This window comes from Lasioglossum baleicum, chromosome 5 (assembly GCF_051020765.1).
Source record: "Lasioglossum baleicum chromosome 5, iyLasBale1, whole genome shotgun sequence".
Classification (NCBI taxonomy): domain Eukaryota; kingdom Metazoa; phylum Arthropoda; class Insecta; order Hymenoptera; family Halictidae; genus Lasioglossum; species Lasioglossum baleicum.
The window spans coordinates 9,038,530-9,060,805 of NC_134933.1; the positions used below are offsets into that span (position 1 = coordinate 9,038,530).

Here is a 22,276-nt window from a genome sequence, read left to right on the forward strand (position 1 = left end):
GGAGTGGCGTGGTGGAGATTTAGAAATATACAGATAGGCAAACATTTGTAGGAGTGGATGAACGAACCGATGCGACGACGGACGGACCAGCAGATGGTTAGGCGAAAATGATAGGCCGAAAAAAGCGACGTAATCGTACTCACGGCTCTCGCGTCTTTTGTCGCCCGAGACACTCATCGTTCTGCCGAGTTCCCCTTTCACCGACTTCATACGTTGCCCTTGATTACGTAGATCCTCTAAAAACTCTTCCGTGTCTCCTCGTAACGTCCTGGAAACCGAACTTCTTCGGCGATCTCGATGGTACTGCGACATGTTCTGCATGGCCGGCATATCGGTTTCTCCCATGCTTCCACCTGCGGCATCCAATCCTCGATGTCGTGGAATCGAAGCGAAACCAAAGTTGAAGCTTCATTCTACGCGTGCACTTACGTTTGCTGTCGGTGCCACCTTGGCTTTGGAAACTGCTTCTGCGGCTACCGGGCAATGATCTACTGTAATCCCTGCTAAGTTCGTACGGTTCGACCTCCAGTTGCTCGGATTGGCTGGAACCTCTCCTGGAGTTTGCATGCCAAGCGTGATTCGGATGCAGAAAGCTGTGCTCGGGGCTTCCACTGTCGCTCTGCGTATCATCGCTGTAACTCCTCTCACGCAACTCTGTCTTTCGTAGAAATCTTTGAGCGATATCCATCGACAGAGATCCACGAGGAGAGCAGTACGGTGATTTGCTTGCACGGAGTCCTCGCGGATCTTCCAGGCGACACCTGTCGGTAAGAAAAATTCATTCGTTAAGGGGATAGACTCGTTTTTTTTAGGATTGCAAGGGTGCGAGATGCGCCTTCTCATTTCTTGATACAGTAAATCCTCATTTACTGTCCAACAGCCGTGTTCTGCACGGAGAGTGATCGTCTAGGGACACTATGTTTTACTATGTTTTTATTAGCTTGCTTTCTTGTCTGTCTGTCTGTCTGTTCGGCACAAATTTTGCAATTGATTTTAAACTGACTTCTCGATGAGCTAAAGACTTGAAATTTTAAACATAGCTCAGAACTGGATGACACAATGCAATATTTAAAAAAAAATTTTTTAAAGTCTATGCATTTAGGAGATATAAATTATTAAAAATTTAACCGTTACACCTCCCCGCGCGACGCTCGGTAGTAATCGGTGGGACCTCCTTCAAATAAAAATAACGACGACCTTGAAATTTCGACATATGATTTCCAAAAAATTATTTTATTTTGCCATTATACATATTTACTTTACCTTACCGAACAGTGCAAATTTCTCCTCTGACATTTTTTTCGTATAATCACAAGTAACAGAGATATTTAAATACCTACATTAAAATGTAGCATATTTTGATTGATGGTAGGACATACGTATTTGTTCATTTCCGAAAATATGTTATAAAATAAATGAGATTCCTAAGAATTTTCCTAGATCTAAATTTCTCGAGAAATACTGTAATTTCTCGAGACATGAGAAACAACCAATTGTAAAATTTCTCGAGAAATTCTCGAGAACACTGTACGTGTCCATTTTTCTCATAAATGCACAAAATCCGCAATCCAACAATGACAAATGACAACAGATACTTACCACACGGCTCTGTCGTTTTCAAGCGCGCGTTGCAAGTCGATGGTGCACTCGCCGAGAAAAACGTTGTCACCGTCAGGACAGAAATCCCATAGTGTCACTTCGATCGCGCGAGTCATTAAGCTTTCTCCGTCCACTCCGGGGAAGACTAACGTCGCGTTCCAAATTGGCTTTTGACTCGGCTCCGCGACCACAGTTTTCAAAGTAGTTTGGTCGCCGCTAGAACGAAAACAGATGCTTTTCATGTCGAATCGCTGAAACAGGAAGATCGCGAAACGCTTTTTGCGAGTCTTACCACATTGGCACAAGGACTAGTTTAGCGTACGCTTCCGGTAAAGTTCCGTAGCCAGTGTCTTCTCTCGCGCACAAATCGTCGGCCATGAAAACGGTAACGATCAGCTCTTTACGATCCGCTTCGTACGCGAGTTGAATTTGAACTCGACCGGACACCTGTTTCTCCTTCGCAATTTGCTCCTACGATCAAGAAAAATCAAACTTTCGTTTCCGAACGCCTCGAACAACGACTGTTGTCACCGACGACACCGACAACGTTGCTCCGAGTTTACAATCGAACACAGACGCGGTTCTTTGCTCGCTCTTCGAGTAAAGTTGTGTAAACGAACCGGAACGCACGGCACAAATACTATAAATTCGATAAGAATGGGCTGGCGTAGTATAGCCCGTGAGATTGCGGCGTCTGTGTTACCACGTGCAACTCCTACAAGTGGATAGACGAAAGGCAGACCCATTCTCACATGCAAAAGCAACTTGTTGTGTGAGGATGTCGCATTGTGTACGTGAGTGCGTTTGTATGTATGGCCGACTAATTGAAACGAACACGAGCGGTCGTATGCGTACGTGTAAATGGTCGAGTTAATAATGATAGTTTGACAGCGTTTTACATTCTACCTATTTCATTGCCAGTCGACATTACGAATGCGCTTACAAACCTACGCAAGCGACGAGCATATACGCGTGCCCGTGTGTTTTTAATACAAACTTTGTATTCGATTGCGTGTCGCGTGCATCGTGTACATATGTAGTATGCGATATATGAGGGTGTATAAAAAGTAATGGTCATCCGTTCTAGGGGTGAATCTACACCTCTGGATCGGTGGACATTTCTGAGATAAACTTACAGCAAAATTGTTTATAACTAGACTGCGGATTTTATGCATTCATGACAAAAATGGGTATGTACAATTTAAAACAGTGAAGCTATTAAAAAGATTTAAGGCCGCCAATCTATAAGTTTCACGTTAATAAGATAATTAAAAGAAGAAAGAAATTTTTATTTGTCGCCTGTGTCTTGCAATCAATGCAAACATTTTTTATTTTGCATACAGATCCGCAGTCTATTTATAAGAAAGAAAATTGTTCTTAAAATTGTTTTTCTAGATCAACACCTTCCATTATGTTCCGTCTCATCGACACGGTCGTAAGGACTGTTGTAGTAGGCTTTTGTCCTATACGTATAATTCCACACAATCAAATTTTGCAAGAACTTCAACAGTTTATATCTCAATAACTATTTGTTTGCGACATGTGGCTCCATCCAAACTTTTTCTCTTCTCGACGAGTTTCTCTTACACATACAAGTTTCTCTTACAAATGTCCACCGATCCAGAGGTGCAGATTCACCCTTAGTACGGATGACCATTAATTTTTATACACCCTGTATGCATTGGGTTGGAACGAAAGTTCGTAACGTTTGTAAAAAAAATTGAAAACTAAAATTCAGATATTTATTCGTAGATTTATTCAATAACATATTTTCCATCTGTTCTAATACTTTTTGCCATTTTCGAGGTAACTTCTCGTGTTATTAAATAAACATATGAATAAATACCTTAATTTTATCTTCGATTCTTAATTTCAAACTTTCTTTCAAACTCAATACTTTCGGCCTTAACGTTACCATTGACACAGTGGATATCCCTTGAATCGTTGATTGTTCTACGACGATTCTAAACTTTTGCGACGGTAAACTACGATGATGAACTTTCTCCTGGTTCTTGCTAAATCGATTACTCTGAATCGAACGTTGCGCGGATTCCTGGCACGTCCACTGTCTCCAATAGTTTCATATTTAACGATTCGAAAGGAGAATCAATCTGTTAGACGATATTTCCACGCTAAAAAACTGTTTCGTGCTAACGGATTGAAAACTCGGAAATAGGGAAAGCTTATTTATTATTTGAGCTTATTTGAGCTTGTTCGAGCGATCCGGGTTCGCGATTTCTTTGTCGAGTCACTTTGAACCAATCCGTACGAAGGGCACAGACGTTTACCACGTGTATTCGCTTTGTAACAAGTTTGCTGTTTGTGTATCGGTAATTCGATAAGTTGGTAAACAGACATACTAACAGACAGACTGATAGACATACAGACAGACAGACGGACAGACGGACAGACCGACACATCAAATAGATAGATCGGAGAAAATAGAGCGTGGCAGGGGAGCAGAGGCGAAACAGAATCAGAGTAAGAAGTATAGACCTAGTTAAAGAAAAAAAAGAAATAATAAGGACCGAAAGGAGGAAAAGCGGTTAACCCTTCGTTCCATACATGTAGAAGTACGCCCTTTAAAACAGAGGCACTTTTTTATAATTGTACCAAACGACCTGATGTTTTGTAAGCAATTAGAAGCATTGCTTTACTAAATGATGTGCAAAACAGATTTTCCACAAAATTACAATTTACAAGGTTGCATGCAAATATAAAGAAGGCAATTTTTAAAACTTTTTTATTTGGGCCCTTAATGAAAATTTAAAATGTATGTTTTGTTATACACATGCTGAAAATATCATTGACGCAGGAAAAAATGGCATCACCGAAAGATGTATTTACGATTCTGTGGATTTTAAGCAGAAACTGATCGAAAGTCGTGAGAAACTACGATCTTGACAATTTTTAACCACTTGTAGCTCGTGTGTATGTCATGTTTTCAGCATGTGTATAACTAACATAGATCTACAAAACATATTTTAAATTTTCATTACAGGCCCAAATAAAAACATTAAAAAAAATCCTTTTTTTTATTCTTGCATACAACCTTGTAAACTGTAATTTTCGGAAAATCTTTTTCGCGCATCATTTAGTAAACCAGTGAAAATTTGGTACAATTATAAAAAAAGTGATTCTGTTTTAAAGGGCGTACGAATACTTACGACACTGACTGTACATCTATGTGGGTATTTACATTGTTTAGACGATTTCCTTTGTCCGGCGAATATTACGTAAATATCTGTGTTCGATACGGTAACATGCCTTCAGTCAAGCGTTACGGAAAAGTAGCTCTAAATTTGTGAAACGAAGGTGCAAGCCAATGGGATTCATGGAAACAAGGCCCGATTTGGAAAACGTTCGTAACAAACTAATCACCACGACTAAACAACAAGAAGTAGCTATACGAGAAGGAAGGTAAATGGGAGAGAGAGAGAGAGAGAGAAATAAAACACGGAACAAAGAAACGAAAAGAAAAATATGATTGATTCAGGGAGACGCAAAGGGACGAGTCGCAAAAGAAAAGCTAGAGAGACGTGCCAGTTGGGAGAAAGTATAGCATGAAGGGCCAATACGCTAAGTTCGTTCAAAATGGACAACTTACATTTCGCTTTCTTTTCTGTTTCGTCAGCGGGTCTATTTTTCTGTGTTTCTTTCGTTTTCATAACCAAACAATTTGTTTCGGGGGCGTTCATAGAAAGCAACGGAGGGTCGAATAGAATATATGACAAACGTTGTATGTACGAGTATGTACCTCCAATCCACGAATGCCATGGATGTCACGGATGTCACAGAAGTCGCAGAAGTCACAGAGGTCACGGTTGCCACGCGAGCTATGCGAGGAAAATGCGACGAATCCCTTCCAGCTTTTAAAAATCCTCTAGCTTTTTTTTTCAATGGAAATAACCGTTGCGTTAAGATATGCAACTTGATACAAATTCGTATATCACACATTTTTCTTTTTCCTAAGAATCCCGAACGAATTCGAACAGGGAGAATTTACATCTACGTATATTATATCGCATCGTATCGAACGAGTACACGGTCTGCTCGAAGCTGGAGCTGGATCTGGATCTGGTGCGGAGTATCCGCGGAGCTGCTCATACACGTAAAGTCGCGAAACTACGTGTAGAATACTACAATGTGTAAAATACATATGTCGACAACAACGATACCAATACAAATCCGAATCGAATTGAAAGATACAAACTATGGAGAAGTGTATGGCGCAGCTTCGTCGATACTCTATAGAAAAATCTACAGATGATTGCCTATGTTCGTGCCCGATTTTCATGGATGTTGCAAGCTGTTGAAATATACTTTGAGAAACAAAATGAATCTATTATTCCCATAGACATATAGAGATAGACTGCGCGGCCTGTAGGAAGCGCTGAAGCCCACAATGGCGGCAAAAAACAAAAATAAAACATCAATAAATACATCAATTAGAAAGAAAGCGCTATGGACCCCGGCTAATGCTCTCTCTCTCACTCTTTGTACCGCGCGCCGCCATTGTGGGCTTCAACTCGCCCATAAGACGGCGCAGTCTATCTCTATATGTCTATGATTATTCCACACAAGGAACGATTGATTCAATTTCAGTCTATTTCAGTTTGTTTATAAAACCGTTGGATGTTTGTTCATAGTTTTCGTTGAATTTTCTAGACCGAATGATCCTTACTCGACGTGTTACATTCAAATCATAGAAAACGTGGTTTGTTTGTGCAATTTCTTGTTATCGAATAAATTCTGTTCAGTTACTTCATATAAAGTATGGTTTATTTAACCCCTTGCCTTACAATATCGTGTCTGACTCGTGATGAAGATTCTGAACAGATTCTGATAAAGATAAAGATTTGTTAATACACAGCTATTGGAGAACATATAGACATACAATTTATGTTTTACGATCTACAAAAAAAGTTCTGATAACTGAAACCGTGAAATAAATTGTAGGGCAAGAGGTTAACACTAAACCTACCACCAACCACCGGTCAAAATGACCGGTTCCAGATTTTTTATTTTACAATTATTGAAATAATAAAAATTATTTCATAAGGAATGATTGTATAGATATCTTTAGTAGAGCACGTATTACAATAGGGGCCGCACAAAGTCTAAATAAAATCGATCTTTTCATTTATACAGGATGTGGCCGGACGGGTGGTACAACCGAGAAGGAGGTGATACTATATGTAAAAATGAGTCGAAAAAAGGGAATAACATTTTTTTGCTTGACGCTTCGTTTTCGAAAGAATCGAGTTTGAAAATGCTACGAATACACGTGCTATTGCATAGGAATCGTCTGACGCGTCTGACCATGATCAACCAATTCTACTTTGTGCATACACCAAACTAAAGCACGCGAACCTGGCGAAACTTTAAACTCAATTTTCTCGAAAAAGCAACGTCAAACGAAAAAATGTTATTCCTTTTTTTAGACTTATTTTTACACACCCGTTCGGTTGTTCCACCCATTCGCCCTGTATACAGTAAAGTTGAGATCTAGCTCCCATCGCCTGTTCCGAGCAGGGACAGAGATGCTGTTGAGGAACTATTTTTTTATGACTGCGTCGACAAAGGAAGTACAAAGGATGCCGCGAATAGAAAAGGACAGGATATATACACGGACCGCGCAGCAGCTTGAGCTTCATGTCCCCCGCGGGGATGCCCCCCAGTGGAAAGGGTATAGGCGAATGTACAGTGATCGTGATCATCCTCTGGGAGCTAGATCGCGACTTTACTGTAATTGATTAATTGAGCTGTGTTCTTTCAAATTGAATCATGGAATTTTATTTTTAAATTAGATCAGTTAGATCAAATCAGGCACGAACTTATACAATCATCTAATAGAATATATGTACTTGTAGAATGCGAATGATGTAACGGAGATAAATTCAAAACACTTTCGAGATCAAGTTCGAGAGAGACAAACGTTGTACAAGGTGACGGATAAGGAGGCCCACACCGTACATAACATAGGGCATATAGGGGATACCAAAAGGGACACGCTTCTATCGGTTCATCCATAAATAGGCAATCACGCATCTGCGTACGCATACACGCGTACTGCTCGTGTATATTTTATGTATGCGCATGTATTTTATATGCAAGTGGCTACGTACAGGTAGTGCATATATCTGTGTATATGTATAGTATAGTGTATGTGTATATGCATGTACAGTGCATACATACAATCTATATCTACAGGGTGTCTTAACATTCCTTCAACATCCGGAAATGGGAGGTTCCTAAGATCATTTGAAGCGACATTTTCCTTTGCAAAAATGGCTTGTTAAGGAGTTATTAACGAAAAACCACGGACCAATCAGAGCGCGGCTACAGCGAACGGAATCCGACTCGGCGACTATCCACTGTAGCCGCGCTCTGATTGGTCCGTGTTATTCGTTAATAACTCCTAAAAAAAGTCGCGGACGACATTTTTGCAAAGGAAAATGTCGCTAGAAATGATCTCAGGAACCTCCCATTTCCGGATGTTGAAGGAATTTCGAGACTCACTGTATATCTATATGTATACATATGTATATGTATAAGTATATGTTTATGAATGCATGTACGTGTGTATGTATCTGTGCGTGTGGCACTTGTGCCACCTTCCTCTTTATAGAATCGTTTTTTTTCTTCTTGATTCGTACACTTTCACACTCGCGTAAACTTGCAAGGAAATTATCGTGCAAGAGCGACACATCGATTTTTACGATAGTTCTTACGGGACACAGTAGACAACCAGGAAGAGAAAGAGAAGAAAAGAGGAAAGAAGAAAAAGTCTTCGGATACGAAACAGTTTTTCTGTTGTTGTCCTAATCACGCGAAACTTGTGCCAACTAAGCGTACGTGGTATGAAGGAAAATAAGAGAAAAAACAAGAACTGCAGTTCCTTTCGTGTTTCAATTCATTTCGTTTATCTTTACATCCGGTTACAGAGATTCAGCGAACGACAACGCGCGGATATAAGTGATCGTCGCGTCGTCGGATCGAACCTACGTGTTTCGTCGAATATTTTAACTATTTGCTTTGTAGTAGCCAATTTGGTGTTAATTACCGATTACGACCTGACAAAAGCAAACACAGCGAGAAAAGAGCAAGGGGGAGCAGACGACGCGACGCGTCGCGACGACTCAATGTCGGAATTTGGTCGCCGACGTGTTCGTGTTGTCCGGAAACGATAAATATCGAGGAATAGAAACGCACGGGAGACAAAGCGAAAGAAAGCAGGAGAACATTGATTACGCCATCTGTCCCAACTGACACGCTCATTTAACGTTCTCCAGTACAGTGTAAGCGTACGCACGATAATACGGCTTCAAGCTTCTCTATCAGCGAAAGTACGAGACGGGAAAGGTGTTCGAAGGACAGCGGCTGTCCGCGTTCGGTCCGCGTCTGCCAGCCCTTTGTTTTTCGACTTCGACAGTTCTCGCGACTCGTGGCCGATTTACGGTACTATGATATCTGTGGCTGCAAGGAAAAACGCCGCATGTCACAATTTCACAAAATTCGATCTTACGCATTGATTGAGCTTTATATTGGGTTGTGTAATAAATTCCCGCGGTTTTTGTATTTTATTTTTTTCCCCGCAATCAGTGGTTGTACAAAGTATTCGTACATCTTTTAAAAACCAATAACTTTTTTATAATTGTACCAAACCTGATTTATTATAATTAATTAGAAGCATTGGTTTACGAAATGATATGCAAAACAGATTTTCCAAAGATTATAATTTACAAGGTTACATGCAAAAATAGAAAAGGACTTTTTTAAAACTTTTTTATTTGGGCCCTTAATGAAAGTTTAAAATATAGTTTTGTAGATCTAAAAAAGATATATTTTAAATTTTCATCGAGGGCCCAAATAAAAAAGTTTTAAAAAATTCCTTTTTTTATTTTGGCAAGTAACTCTTGAAATGAAAATCTTTCTAATTGATTATAAAAAATCAGGTCGTTGGGTACAATTATAAAAAAGTTATTAGTTTTTAGAAGGTGTACGAATACTTTGTACATTGTACACCCACTGTACAATGCATTCGCAAGTCTTTTTCTTGCCCTACAAACCTATCTGCTTCAATTTTTCGAATTAATTAATGTTAATCAATTTTCAGGCTTTTTCAATGGAAGTTCCAGGAGGCAGGAAAATTCATTTTCGACATCTGCTCGACATCTCACTCAAGTTGTGTGGCACCCAAACTCCAAGTTTTCGAGTAAAGCCTATGGAGCTTGAGTGCCACACAACTTGAGTGAGATGTCGAGCAGATGTCGAAAATAAATTTTTCTGCCTCCTGGAACTTCCATTGGAAAAGCCTGGAAATTGATTAAAATTAATTAATTCGAAGAATTGAAACGAATGCATATATGTACTATATCTAACAAAACACACAAAATCGCGGGAATTTATTACACAACCCAATAGTATAGGATTGACATGTTTACCGGGAAAAAGTCATGGAAACAAATTCGAAAGGCTCGAAAAAATAATGCAATTGAACCGACGTCATATGTCAAAGCATTAGTGATGAAACCTTTAAGCGGCAATGTCTCGAAAGTGAAAGTATGTGACATGCGGCGTTCTTTCTGACAACCACAGATATAACAGTGTAGATTGTAGATAGCACGCGGAAATAAGTGGCAATACGTGGAGGCACATCAATTTCTTCGTTCTTCTTTCGCAAAGTATCGTTCCGCGTGTAGAAGCACTTTCGAAGCGCTTTCCATGAAAAGTTGACTGACGTTTCGCGGCTGTGGTCGTAGTCGTGGTCGGATATTGCCGAGTTCAAAAGTGTTTGCACTTATACGAAAGACAGGTACACGCCTACGTATTGTCAAGAACCCTGTATAGTTTCACGCGAATCCAGCCTAAAAAGCGACACCTACTTGTTATTGTAAATATGGCTAACAGATCGCAGCTAAAACAGTACTTTTACAAGAAAAGTAATAGCTACCGTAGCAAAACTGTTCCGAAGCGAGACAATGGTTGACCACACGCCCTACGCCATACGCCGTACGCTCTACGCTCTACGCCAGTGCTGGGAACATTTGTCTCAATTATAAGACAAAGCTGTCCCCAGACGAAAGAAAATGTCAGGAATAAGCACTATACATATCCATCTGGTCTACATTTTACTCCGTTTCGAAACTAAAGACACAGCGCGACGGAACCATTTAGTTTGGCAACTTTTCCGGAACAGAGAACAGAGTAATCTACCTATTCATTTCACGTACGAAATTCCGGCTGAAAACAAATAAAAAAAAAATATGCTTAGATAGAAAATTGATTGTCCGTTTTGAACTCTGTGTTGCATCCGATCAATTTCTAAAAATCTAAAAACTTTTATCAGCTTACATCGGTTATTATAAATATACAAACTGGATGGTACTTCTGGATACGCTGAACGAACGTTCCCAGATTTCCCATTGGGATTTATTATTATTCGATGCGCGATTATACTTACACGTATAATACTCTATCGTACGGTACATCTTCGAATAAAATAATGAAAATTACACGAATCTTTCAGTCGTATCTTCCTTCGCGTTTTATTCTTACTGTAGAAAATAACGGATATTCTAACAGAGAAAAGTGAAATATTTCGATTGTCAGTGTTCTCCGTTCTCCTTCCGGACAAGTCGGTGGAAAGCGTTTGTGCTTTTGCGGTTCGTGTTGTACCAAAAAGCCTATCGTTATCATTATCATTATTATTATCATTATTATTAGTATTATCATTAGAATTATTACTATTATCAGTAGTAGTAGTAGTGAAATATATACATATATACTCGTGCTATCCCTATCGTATTATATTTACATCGAAGGCAATGTTTTACACGCTCTACCGTGTCGCCGTGACTAATTTTCTGTTTTCGTTTTCTACACATTCAACTTTGGTGCCTATGTAACGTGGGTAAGAACTGCGTCAAAAAATACACACACGGTAGTTCGACGATACTCGCATCCTAAACGAATTAGAATATTCCATCTATATACAGAGCGACGGACCAAGGAAGCCGATGAATGTTATAGTTGTTTGATTTTTCAAGCAAAGAGTACAGAGTGGAAGATTGCAAGATGTACGATGCACGCCCTTGTCCATTGCACTAACAAACTCGATCTGTTCGAGACTTGTTTTTGTTCTGGTGCAATGGGTATGGGTAAAGGGTATGGAGGGTATGCGTATGCGTATGCGTATGCGTATGCGTATGCGTGTACATTGCGTGGAAACGAGAGAAAGATAGAAAAGAAAGACAGTAAGAAACGGTCATGTATGTAGGTGTCAATTTATGAACTCGTTATACCGGCGTCTTTGGCAGTTTCCTGCGCGTCGGTGATGACGGCGTTTTATCCGTTTCCGCTTCTGTAAAACATTGCAGAGATATCGTGAGGAGACTAGCATCGACGCACGTTTTAAACAGTCCGGGTTATAGCACCGTGTAATATCAAACGCATCGATTAAACCGTTGTTCTTTCGCCTAAACTTTTGCACCTGAACCACTAGATTGAGGGGTAGACTCGTTTCTAGGATTGCAAGGGTGCGGCATGCTCCTTCTCATTTCTCGGTAATGCAAAGATGGGGTTTTCAGAGTTAACACTAGAACTACTAGTTCTACCAAACCAGTCAAAATGACTGGTCTTTAAAAAATATGTAATAATAGTATATTTTTATATTTATTGATTGATTACTATCTTACGAAAGGAATATGTCTTTGAATTGAATTGAATTGAATTGAATGTCTTTTATTTTTCCCAACTGGATCTTGCATACTTTCATTTTCGTCTTCAGAACTTGAAGGCACACAAACACGTCTTCTTTTACATAAATTCAAAATATTCTTTAATTCACTTTCCGTGGACTCCTGAACATTTTCTTTGTCTCTATAATCTCATTATTACTATCTATCCTGTTGTTACTATTCAGCCTCCCCTAAACGCAACATTTACCCTATTTATTACTATTATCACTGTAAAGTTCAATTTCATTTTCTTCTGATTTAGTTTCTTCGTGCTCATACAATTCCCCATCCTCGATATCCGAGCATTCCATTGGTATATTGTTCACTTTTCGCAACAATTCAGAGATTTTCAATCGTTTTGCCATTTTTAGGGCTAGTAAAGTATTGTTATATAAAAAAGAATTAGGTCCTATTCCAACGGATATGGTATAAAAAATGACCGCGTGAAACAACATCGATAACTATGTTACGTTACATCGCAGCTATGTTTACGTTTATGTTTATGTTGTGCCGCCAAAATAAGACGTTGCGCAAAACATCAATAAATCTATCGAAATATCTAATAAACGATTTCGGGTTCGGTAAACAAATTATTGAATGCTTTTCTACTTAGAGAAGTACCAGTCAAAGTGACTGGTATTGATACAAGTAGCCATGATACGAAATTATTTTGATTCTGAATAAGTTAAACAAAAATAAAATTCATTATATTATTCCTTCAGTTATCGCTGCAAAAGTCATTACATCATTGCGGGAAAAAAATGTACCATGAAGTAGGAATCTTAAAATGAAATTGTAAAACCAGTCATTTTGACTGGTCTGGTAGTTTTGGTGTTAATAGCGTTAGATAAAAGATCAATCTAGGCCGCGATCGCCGTCAGCGTAATTTGCATTATTCGGAAGCATAAAGCAGCGCCAACAGCTATTTTCATAAAGCTGCGACAGCTAAAAATGCTGCCGAATAATGCAAATTGCGCCTAGTAAACGTAAAAATAGGACTTTTGGCTACTGAAAAACCCCATCTTTGCATTATCGAGAAGGCGTATTGCAATCGGCACCCTCGCAATCCTGGAAACGCGAGTCTACCTCCTTAAGATTCTGATATAAAACCAACGACAATCCCATTCGAAATCCCCGTTTATCGGTGCTCTTTCCGACAAAAATCTCCGACTTTGGAGTAAAATGAAACCCAAACTGAACGTATCGTAACTCGCGGCGTAATTTTTTTGGAACCGGTTCGGTAGCTCGGCCCGTTAGTTGCGGGTCACAATATCGTACCAATTGTTAATTATGAATTGGAAAGCGAAATATGCGCTCTAGTGACGACGCCCACCATTTACAATTCATTTTTTCGCAATGTATTCTTCAGAACCGGATTCGTTTTCGAACAAACGAGAACGAGAACGATCTGATAGGGTACGCCGGGTACGCGGATGGATTTTGTTCGATGTACTCACCCATCAGCAATCCCATATTTCCCGGTACTTTTCCCGTTGACGGTACCGTCGTACCTTGATCATCCAGCAAATCCCCGCTGCATTCGCGAACGTGCAGATGCATTGATTACGATAATTCGATTGGCTCATACTCGCCGGAATTCGATCTACCAACTACAATAATTCGATTGTATTCTACTTACGTGTCGGCAACATGCTCGACCACCAGTTCTACCACATCGTCGCCACGATCGGTGATCTGCGAAACTTCCTCGAAGCTTCGATCTACCAAAGATACCCCAGCCCATTCCAATACCTGTGACAAAACATGTTATTTTATAGAGGAACTAATTCTTAATCAGCGAGGCTAACAACGAATGCCAACGATCGATTGCATGTTCAAAACGTGTATGTTACAATCCCGAGGAAATTTGATATTTTATATTATCCTTGTACAATACAGCGCGAGGCATCTAACTCGAATCATCTCGAATAACATCAGGGTTGGGCAAAAATTTAATCAACGAATAGACTTCTACTTCAATCGTTAATCGTAATTAACAATTAATCTCCTAGATTAGGTAATAATTACATTCCTTTCAATTGTAATCGTCAATCGGATAATTGATTAATGATTAACTGCTGAAATTTCGAAATGAAATACGGAATCAAAATTATACATATGAATACTGAGAAAAATGTAAACTAAGTTTAGGTGTATTGTCATTTGGTCTATAATACAAACTCTGTTTATGTGCTTTAATGTTTTTTTTCGATGATTTCTTTTTTAATCAACGAATGACGATTAAATTCATCGATCGATTGAATCAATCGTCGATTTTTCGATGATTTCTTTTTTTAATCAACGATTGACGATTAACTCCATCAATCGATTCAATCGATCGTCGATTTTCCAATGATTACCTTTCCTAATCGTACACATTAATCAATCAATCTTGATTGAAATTTTAATCGATTAATGCCCAACTCTGAATAACATCTATTTAAATTATGCACATTGCAAATAAAAATTATTTCTACAGATGTTACATGGTATCAAGAGGGAAAAGATATGGTAACGTTGTATCGTGTTTCCAATCTGCGCTGCTGTCGATAATTTCATTAAAATCACAACTGGAGAGAATAGGGGTAGTTGTCGATACTGGCACGCGTTAACCGCTCGTGCTCAACGCGCTGCGTTTGGCGCTTGACGCTGAACGCTTGACGGTTGACGAGGTGCAGGAGTATCGTATCCTCCTATTTCCGTCGAATTTTGCAACATGGAAAAGCCATTTACACGCGATAAACCTTTTTTACGGTAGAAACGATAGCTTGAACTTGTAACGATACCGTATTCTACAGATATACGCTACAAACGACATGCGAACACAACGCGTTTACCACTTACCTTATTGCCCCGTTGTATGCCGGCTTTAGCTGCAGGTCCATCCGGCACAGCCCACATCACGTATGCGAAAGTACGCCCATCGGCAGCCGTTTTGCCGCCCACCACTCTCAAACCAAATCCAGTCGCTGTAAAATTTTAATTTAGACATCTTAATGTCCAGAAATTGCAATAAAGACTAGCAGGTACAAGAATTAAAACGTTTTAGTTTTAATCCTGCGATCAGGGGTGCTACTAATAACGAAAAAAATGGAAAATCGAAGTGGAATGCAGTTTTTTTTACTATTTTAATCGTCAGGCCTTTTGACAGCCACGAAGGAATTGTTCAGTTTTAATTAACCCCTTGCCGTACCTTTTTCTTTACAGTTACAGTGATTAAAACGTCTTTATCCCCAAAAACGTCGTAGAAGAGAAAAGAAAATTTATATTTTTTGTATGGCTACATTTATCTTAATGCTTAAATATTGATTACTAGACTGCGGATATTTATGCAAAATAAATAAATGTTTGCATCGATTACAGGCCACAGGAGCCAAATAAAAATGTTTAATTATTCTATTCAGCTGAAACTAATTCATTAATGTCATTAAATATATTTAATATGTCCACTGCTTTATATTATATACGTAGCCATTTTTGCCGTAAATGCATAAAATTCGCAGTCTATCGATTACGAAAGAAATCAAATTTTACTTCATCTAAAAAGAAACGCGTAACATTCATTGTTAGACTTTGTTAAAATCTTCATGACAGGTCTGACTCGTTAAAATACGGCAAGGGATTAACAGGCCAGAAATGGGAGTGTAATTTTTTCATATTTTTTGTATCCACGTGGAATGTATGCATCGATCAAAGTTGTGTATGATAATGGACGCGGTACGAACACGGGAACTATTTACTACACGCGGTAATCCTGATTCGTACTCGTACGCGTACGGTACGATACGATATAGGACATAGGATATTAGGTTTCCCTGTTTCTATTGTGCTTGCCCGACTCGTCGCAATAACCAATTCACCGGACGACTCTGCCTAGAGAAATGAAAAGTGAGCAAACCTATCTGAAAGCGCAACGGGTAATTAAACATCATTCGCACGCCTGCTAGGAACGCCGCGCGCCGCGCGGTTATTTTCATTGCCTTCGCTCTTTATCAACCTTTATGACCTCGTTTCAGCTCGCTTATTCAGTCCGATGGATTCGTATCTATAAATATCATCGTATCCGTGTTACCTACTATTTTTTATTTCGCCGCAAAATCATACGTGTTCGAATTCTCCATTGTCGCGTATTGTATTATGTTTTATGAACAGGTTGTATTCCGAAGCAGCCAAACATCGACTAATTATACAGTTAGGAGCATAACTGTTTACACACACTTTAAATCAGAGTAACTTTTTTATGAATGGACCAAACGACTTCAATTTCTCTGGAAAGCTAGATGAATTAGTTTAGTAAGTGACGTCTAAAAAATATGTTGCAAAATGCATTTGTTCGGAATTGTGAAAACAATAGTAAAAATTGATTATTGGGACTTTTTTACCTGGGTCAATAACGACAATTTAAAAGATGTGTTTGGTCAACTTGTATAAATTATATACGCTCCGAACATTTCATTGAAATTGGCTAATTGGTTTGCGAGTTATAAACGATCAAAAGTGGTAAAAATTGCAATTTTTGAAGATTTTTGGCCTTTCTACCACTTTTGATCGTTTATAACTCGTAAACCAATTAACCAATTTCAATGAAATTTTCGGAGCGTATATAATTTATACAAGTTGACCAAACACATCTTTTAAATTGTCGTTATTGGCCCAGGTAAAAAAGTCCTAAAAATCAATTTTTACTATTGTTTTTCACAATTCCGAACAAATGCATTTTTTCAACATATTTTTTAGACGTCACTTACTAAACTAATTCATCTAGCTTTACAGAGAAATTGAAGTCGTTTGGTCCATTCATAAAAAAGTTATTCTCATTTAAAATGAGTGTGATCAGTTTTCTCCTAACTGTATTGTATCATATTGTACATATGTATAATATTGGGTTGGCAAGGAAGTAATTCTGGTATTTTAAGGTGAAACAGAGCCCAATTTTTTATTCAGGCAATGAACTTGAATAAATAAGATATTTTCCCTTCTATTCGATGATCTTTTGCCAAAAAGAATAAATAAGAAAATATGTTATTGATTAAAGTTCATCGCTTGGGTAAAGAAATTCGGTTTTATTTCATCTTAAAATACCGAAATTACTTCTTGCCAACTCAATATTAGACATATGTATGTATATGTATTTGTGTTATATGATGCCATAATATGTGTATTCTTACTTCCGTGCCCTTTGTCCAAAGCTGCGTTTCTCCTGAGTTTTAGCCTCCTTTTGGTGTTCATCCTTAACACTGCAACGAAAACACGATGAATCATTTTCAGCTCCATTACTATGTTTAGAATTCAATGATTATTATTTCTAAACGATAGGTACGATATATTCGACGATTTCCCTCTTTATCGTCAATGTAATCGGAGGCTAACAAGATGATAAAGAAAGTGAAATTTTTGAGTGACAAAGAAAAATTTGCCCATTGTCGACTGTCCTTTTATAGTTTATTGCGCAATCGCGCGACTTCCGCTCGACGAACCAAAAAGATGATTTCGTTTATACCCTCGACTCCAACCTCGATCGATGCTCGTTCTTGCAGAAATTGAATTTGCGTGTCCGGTATCCGAATCTTTTTCGTAGCTAGTCTTTCGCTTCTCCTTTTTTGTTTTATTTTTTGTTCTTTCACAAATACAGCTTTACCTTCTTCACCGAAACTGGTGATTCTCGGACATTTGAGATAGCGATCCTGTTACCGTCGGTTTTCTTACATCTAGTGCAAAGCCGAATCTTACCGCAACATTATTCCAGAGAAGCAGTTCATGGCTTTTTATAACAAGCTGCCCAAAGTCAACTTGTAAACCGATCAAATTTTAGATTCCTCTCTATGTATACCAAACAAGAACTTTCATTTGAAGATTGCGTTTACCTTTCGTGAATTACATGTTTTCACTTTCGAATTACATCCCCGGAAGATTACAAAATATTTCGATTCAAGAAAAACTGTTTCCGCCGCGAATCTATTCAAGACTCGGGTAAAAACTTTACTTTACCGAACTCAAAATTTGTGCCTTTCTTCTATAAATTATGAGGTATTTGGTATGTAATCCAGTAGATTTGTACCCGGGGCCGCTGCAGATCGAAGTTTCGATCCTGTTTTTGGCTTGTAGTGACGACCGCGAGCCGCGTACCTCGCCCCCCCCCCGACTTAATCACCAACCAACTACCACCTAGCGGCTCTGCTCGGTAAGCGGCGCGCAATACAACAAACCAATATGGCTGTTAAAAACACTGACAAATGCACAACTTTAAGCAAGCATAACTCCTGAACCATTGATCCTAGATGATCGAAACTTCGATCTGCAGCCGCCCCGGGTACCAATCTACTGGATTACATACCAACTACATCATAATTTATAGGAGAAAGGCACAAATTTTTAGTCCGGTAAAGTAAAGAGCAGCACAAGACTCTGTTAAAGAATCTTGAATCGCGAATTTATACTTTCCATCAAGTTACAAATCATTTTACCGCTTCCATTGTGTAACTTGAAGTTGGTCCAACTAAATTCCAACTATCCTATTCTGTAGTACTATTCCTGTTTCATTGTTTTCTATTCTCTACCGTTTTGTAGTTTCTATACTCTGACAATGATAACGATTAGACTGCGGATCATTTATGGTATTTAAAAATGTTCAAAAATCGCTGTAGTATCAAATTCGATGCAACTTGGCACGATTTTTATTTATCTTGGACCTACAAATGTTATTACTAATAAAAATATGATTTTGTTTGGCAACACTTTCTTCAAATTCGTCTACAAAAATCTAAAATTGCATAAACATCCGCAGTCAAATAAGGACACTCTTTGTCAGACAACGAGATTCTCACCACCAACGCCACCGCCAGCACCAACACCTCCGCCACCGGTAGCACCAGCACCAGTACCACCAGCACCGCCTACGCCGACGCCGCTACCGCTACCCATGTCGTTGTCCGCATGGTGGATCACGATCTTGATACTTTCCCCGTCCACGAGACTGCCTTGCCGGGTCAATTCGCGATCTTCCGCTGCAACTCTGTTCACAACCGGTGGAGGAACTTTCACCGCTCCCGGAACCGCGGATGCCAACGCTTTTATCGCTTTTATATCCGGTCTGAACAAAATACATAATAATATGTACATTATAATATGTATCATAGAAGTATAGTAATTGTTGTTCATTTCGAACCAACTTTAATCGGATATCGATGACTCGAATATCGAAGGGACCGCGTGGGTCCCACAAGTTCAGGTACAAATTCGTGAAGCGTGGAGCAACAATAGAAACGCGCACAAAAATAAAAACGACGAGGCATGTAATAAACGATGTAACAGGCGTAACAGTTCACAGTTACACGCGAAGCGCGAGTTTGTAACTGCTTGCGTGGCATAGGCACGACACTAATTATTCCTCTATGTAGTGGCGGGAACGCCGCCGTGTTTGCACTCTACTTGACTTTTGCTAGCTTACCAGCAAAGCGCAAGCAAGCGTATCTTCAATAGGGAAGAAAAGAGCGGAACACGCTGAAAGAGCGAACAGTCGTCTAACGGAAAAATGCTGGCACTTTAGCACCGACCACAGGGTTGCAGTGAATTTACGTCATTTAACGCCTTGACGCGTTACCTTCATCTCGAGTTGCATATATCGTATGTTCGTACGCATATACAACACAGCTCATAGAAAATAGAAATTGTTTACGCGGAGCTGTACATAGCGGTATGAACCTACAATTCACCGATGTTATTATAATATTGTATATTATAGACTACAGGGTGAGTCACCTAACGTTATCACCTCAAACATCTTTGTTGTTTTCAAAGACACATTGAATGTCCTGAGGACAAAGTTGAATGGTAAAATGGGGCTCATACGATACCAAAAAAATGTTTGTGTTTATATTATTTTTTTTAGAGATATCAAGGTCACCTTCATTTTTTTAAATGGAACCACCCTTTTTAAACATCTACAATGATGAGGTCACGGATAGAAAAAACGTATAAAACTAAAATATGGAACCAGTATACGTTTATCACCGGTGAGACTTGTAGTAAACATGCTAAGGTCCCTCAATGCTATGGAATGTTTTCAAACCTCCTCTAGCCGACTACGCCTGCGATTTATTTACTGACAGTATGTTTCCAAACGCGATTCCGCTATGTCTTACTCAATGGTTGAAAGGTGTGACGTGATAACGGTTTACTGTGAATGTAGACAAAATGCATTGCAAGCCCGGTTGCTTTATGAAGAAAGGTACCCTGAGCGAAGCACTCCTTCTAGGCTGACTTCTACTGATATCTACAAGTTGTTTAGAAATACTGGAAGTGTAGATGTAAGAAAGCGTGAAGGCGTAAACGAAAGAATCCCATGACATTAATATTTTAGCAGCTATAAATGTCGATCCACATGTGAGTACGGGACAAATTGCCCGACAAGCATGCATGAGTCAAAGTAGCGTAAGACCAGTTCTGGCCCGACATTTTCATCCGTTTCGCATATCGCAACATCGGGAATTCATCAGGTTTTTTTCTGTCCATGACCTTGAATGATCTTGAGTAATTACAGTCACTGAATTCGTAATGAAAGGGACTATCGTTCCATTAAAAAAAATGAAGGTGACCTTGATATCTCTAAAAAAATGACATAAAAACAAAAATTTATTTGGTATCGTGTCAGCCTCATTTTACCATCAACCTTGTCCTCAAGACATTTAATGTATCTTTGAAGACGACAAAGATATTTGAGGTGATAATGTTAAGTGACTCACCCTGTATACACTAGTATGTGTATCCGTATAGTGCGTCATACGCAGCGTCGCCAGTTTAAGACTTGTCTCAAACTCTATTGTATCCCTTCTACGACGCCATTGCCCCATTCCATGTGTCACAATGTCACGTGACTAATCCGTTAAGGACAGAGAGTTAGATGGCAACTGTATTTTCTTGAATTTCTCCCGATCTGGCGACACTGGTCACACGCGATGCAGGGTACTTACAACTGAGAGCCTTTACGTCTGTTGCGTCGCTCCTGATCTGGAAGTAAAATTGGCTGTTGCGATACCACCGTGGGTGAAACGACTGGCACTTGGAGCACAGGGTCCAAGTTCATCATGGTTTCATCTTCCGAACCGACTTCGTATGGCATCCCAGGTTTCCTGTTACCTGGCAACGAAAACATATTTCTCGGATTCACGAAGGTTGCTACACTCAAACAGGATTACGCTATCACGAACGATTTGTCTACCTTGCGCCGAGATCGATGCTCTCTGCTGCGTAGCCATGATCGCCATAGCGTTCAAACCTCCGACGCCAGCCCCAGCAACAGCACCAACACCAGCATCGGGTCCACCTCCCGGTGCAGTATACAAAACGTCATAGGCAGACACGCGCCTCGTCAGCATCGTCGGAAGCTTGAGGCAAGGCTCCTTGATCTGATCGGCGTTTTTCATTTCGTCGTCGTAGGATCGTTGCCTTGTCATGCGAGGCGGAGGACGCCCACCTACGGTCCAGCGACCACGACTTCGCCGTTCTTCTTCATCGTCTACGTTAAACATCATCGCGCATGGGCCCGGTTAACAGTGGTTTCGTTAACGGATTCAACGTACAGCAAATACATATGTAGATACGTTGAAACTTTCGAGCTGGGTAAGTTTGCGCTAAATAGAAGCCCAACAAAAACATTCTGTAAACAGGAGCCAAGTTCCTATGGCCGTAAAAAGTTGTGAGATCAAACAAAATACGGCCAAGTTCGTTAGCTTAGAAATACCTCTTGCAATACTGAAAAAACCGTTCGTAAAAATTAATTTAAAAGAACGCTATTTAATTTTTAAAGAGTTACATGGAGGGCTAAATTATTCAAACTTGGCCGTTACTTTTTAAACCAATGGCCATAAAAGGTGTTAGGTAGCGGCCAAGTTTGAATAATTTAGCCCTCCATTAAACTCTTTAAAAATTAAATAGCG

At 39.4% G+C, this 22,276-nt stretch overlaps 1 protein-coding gene across 9 annotated transcripts in view; it reads right to left on the bottom strand.

Annotated features, from left to right (window-relative positions):
- Window positions 1-22,276, bottom strand: part of Fife (regulating synaptic membrane exocytosis protein fife) — a 58,210-nt gene that overhangs the window by 18,709 nt on the left and 17,225 nt on the right. For all 9 annotated transcript variants that reach the window (XR_013008991.1, XR_013008992.1, XR_013008993.1 and 6 more), the window contains 12 exons: window positions 21,559-21,855; window positions 21,311-21,476; window positions 19,166-19,431; window positions 17,510-17,578; window positions 15,186-15,310; window positions 13,981-14,093; window positions 13,799-13,875; window positions 11,907-11,965; window positions 1,892-2,070; window positions 1,600-1,815; window positions 430-761; window positions 144-353 (listed from right to left, as the gene is read on the bottom strand). Coding sequence is in view for 6 of the 9 variants with exons in the window: in XM_076423721.1 (XP_076279836.1) it covers window positions 144-353; window positions 430-761; window positions 1,600-1,815; window positions 1,892-2,070; window positions 11,907-11,965; window positions 13,799-13,875; window positions 13,981-14,093; window positions 15,186-15,310; window positions 17,510-17,578; window positions 19,166-19,431; window positions 21,311-21,476; window positions 21,559-21,855 (2,109 nt within the window). In the remaining 3 variants the exon portion in view is untranslated. The remainder of the gene's footprint in view (window positions 1-143; window positions 354-429; window positions 762-1,599; window positions 1,816-1,891; window positions 2,071-11,906; window positions 11,966-13,798; window positions 13,876-13,980; window positions 14,094-15,185; window positions 15,311-17,509; window positions 17,579-19,165; window positions 19,432-21,310; window positions 21,477-21,558; window positions 21,856-22,276) is intronic.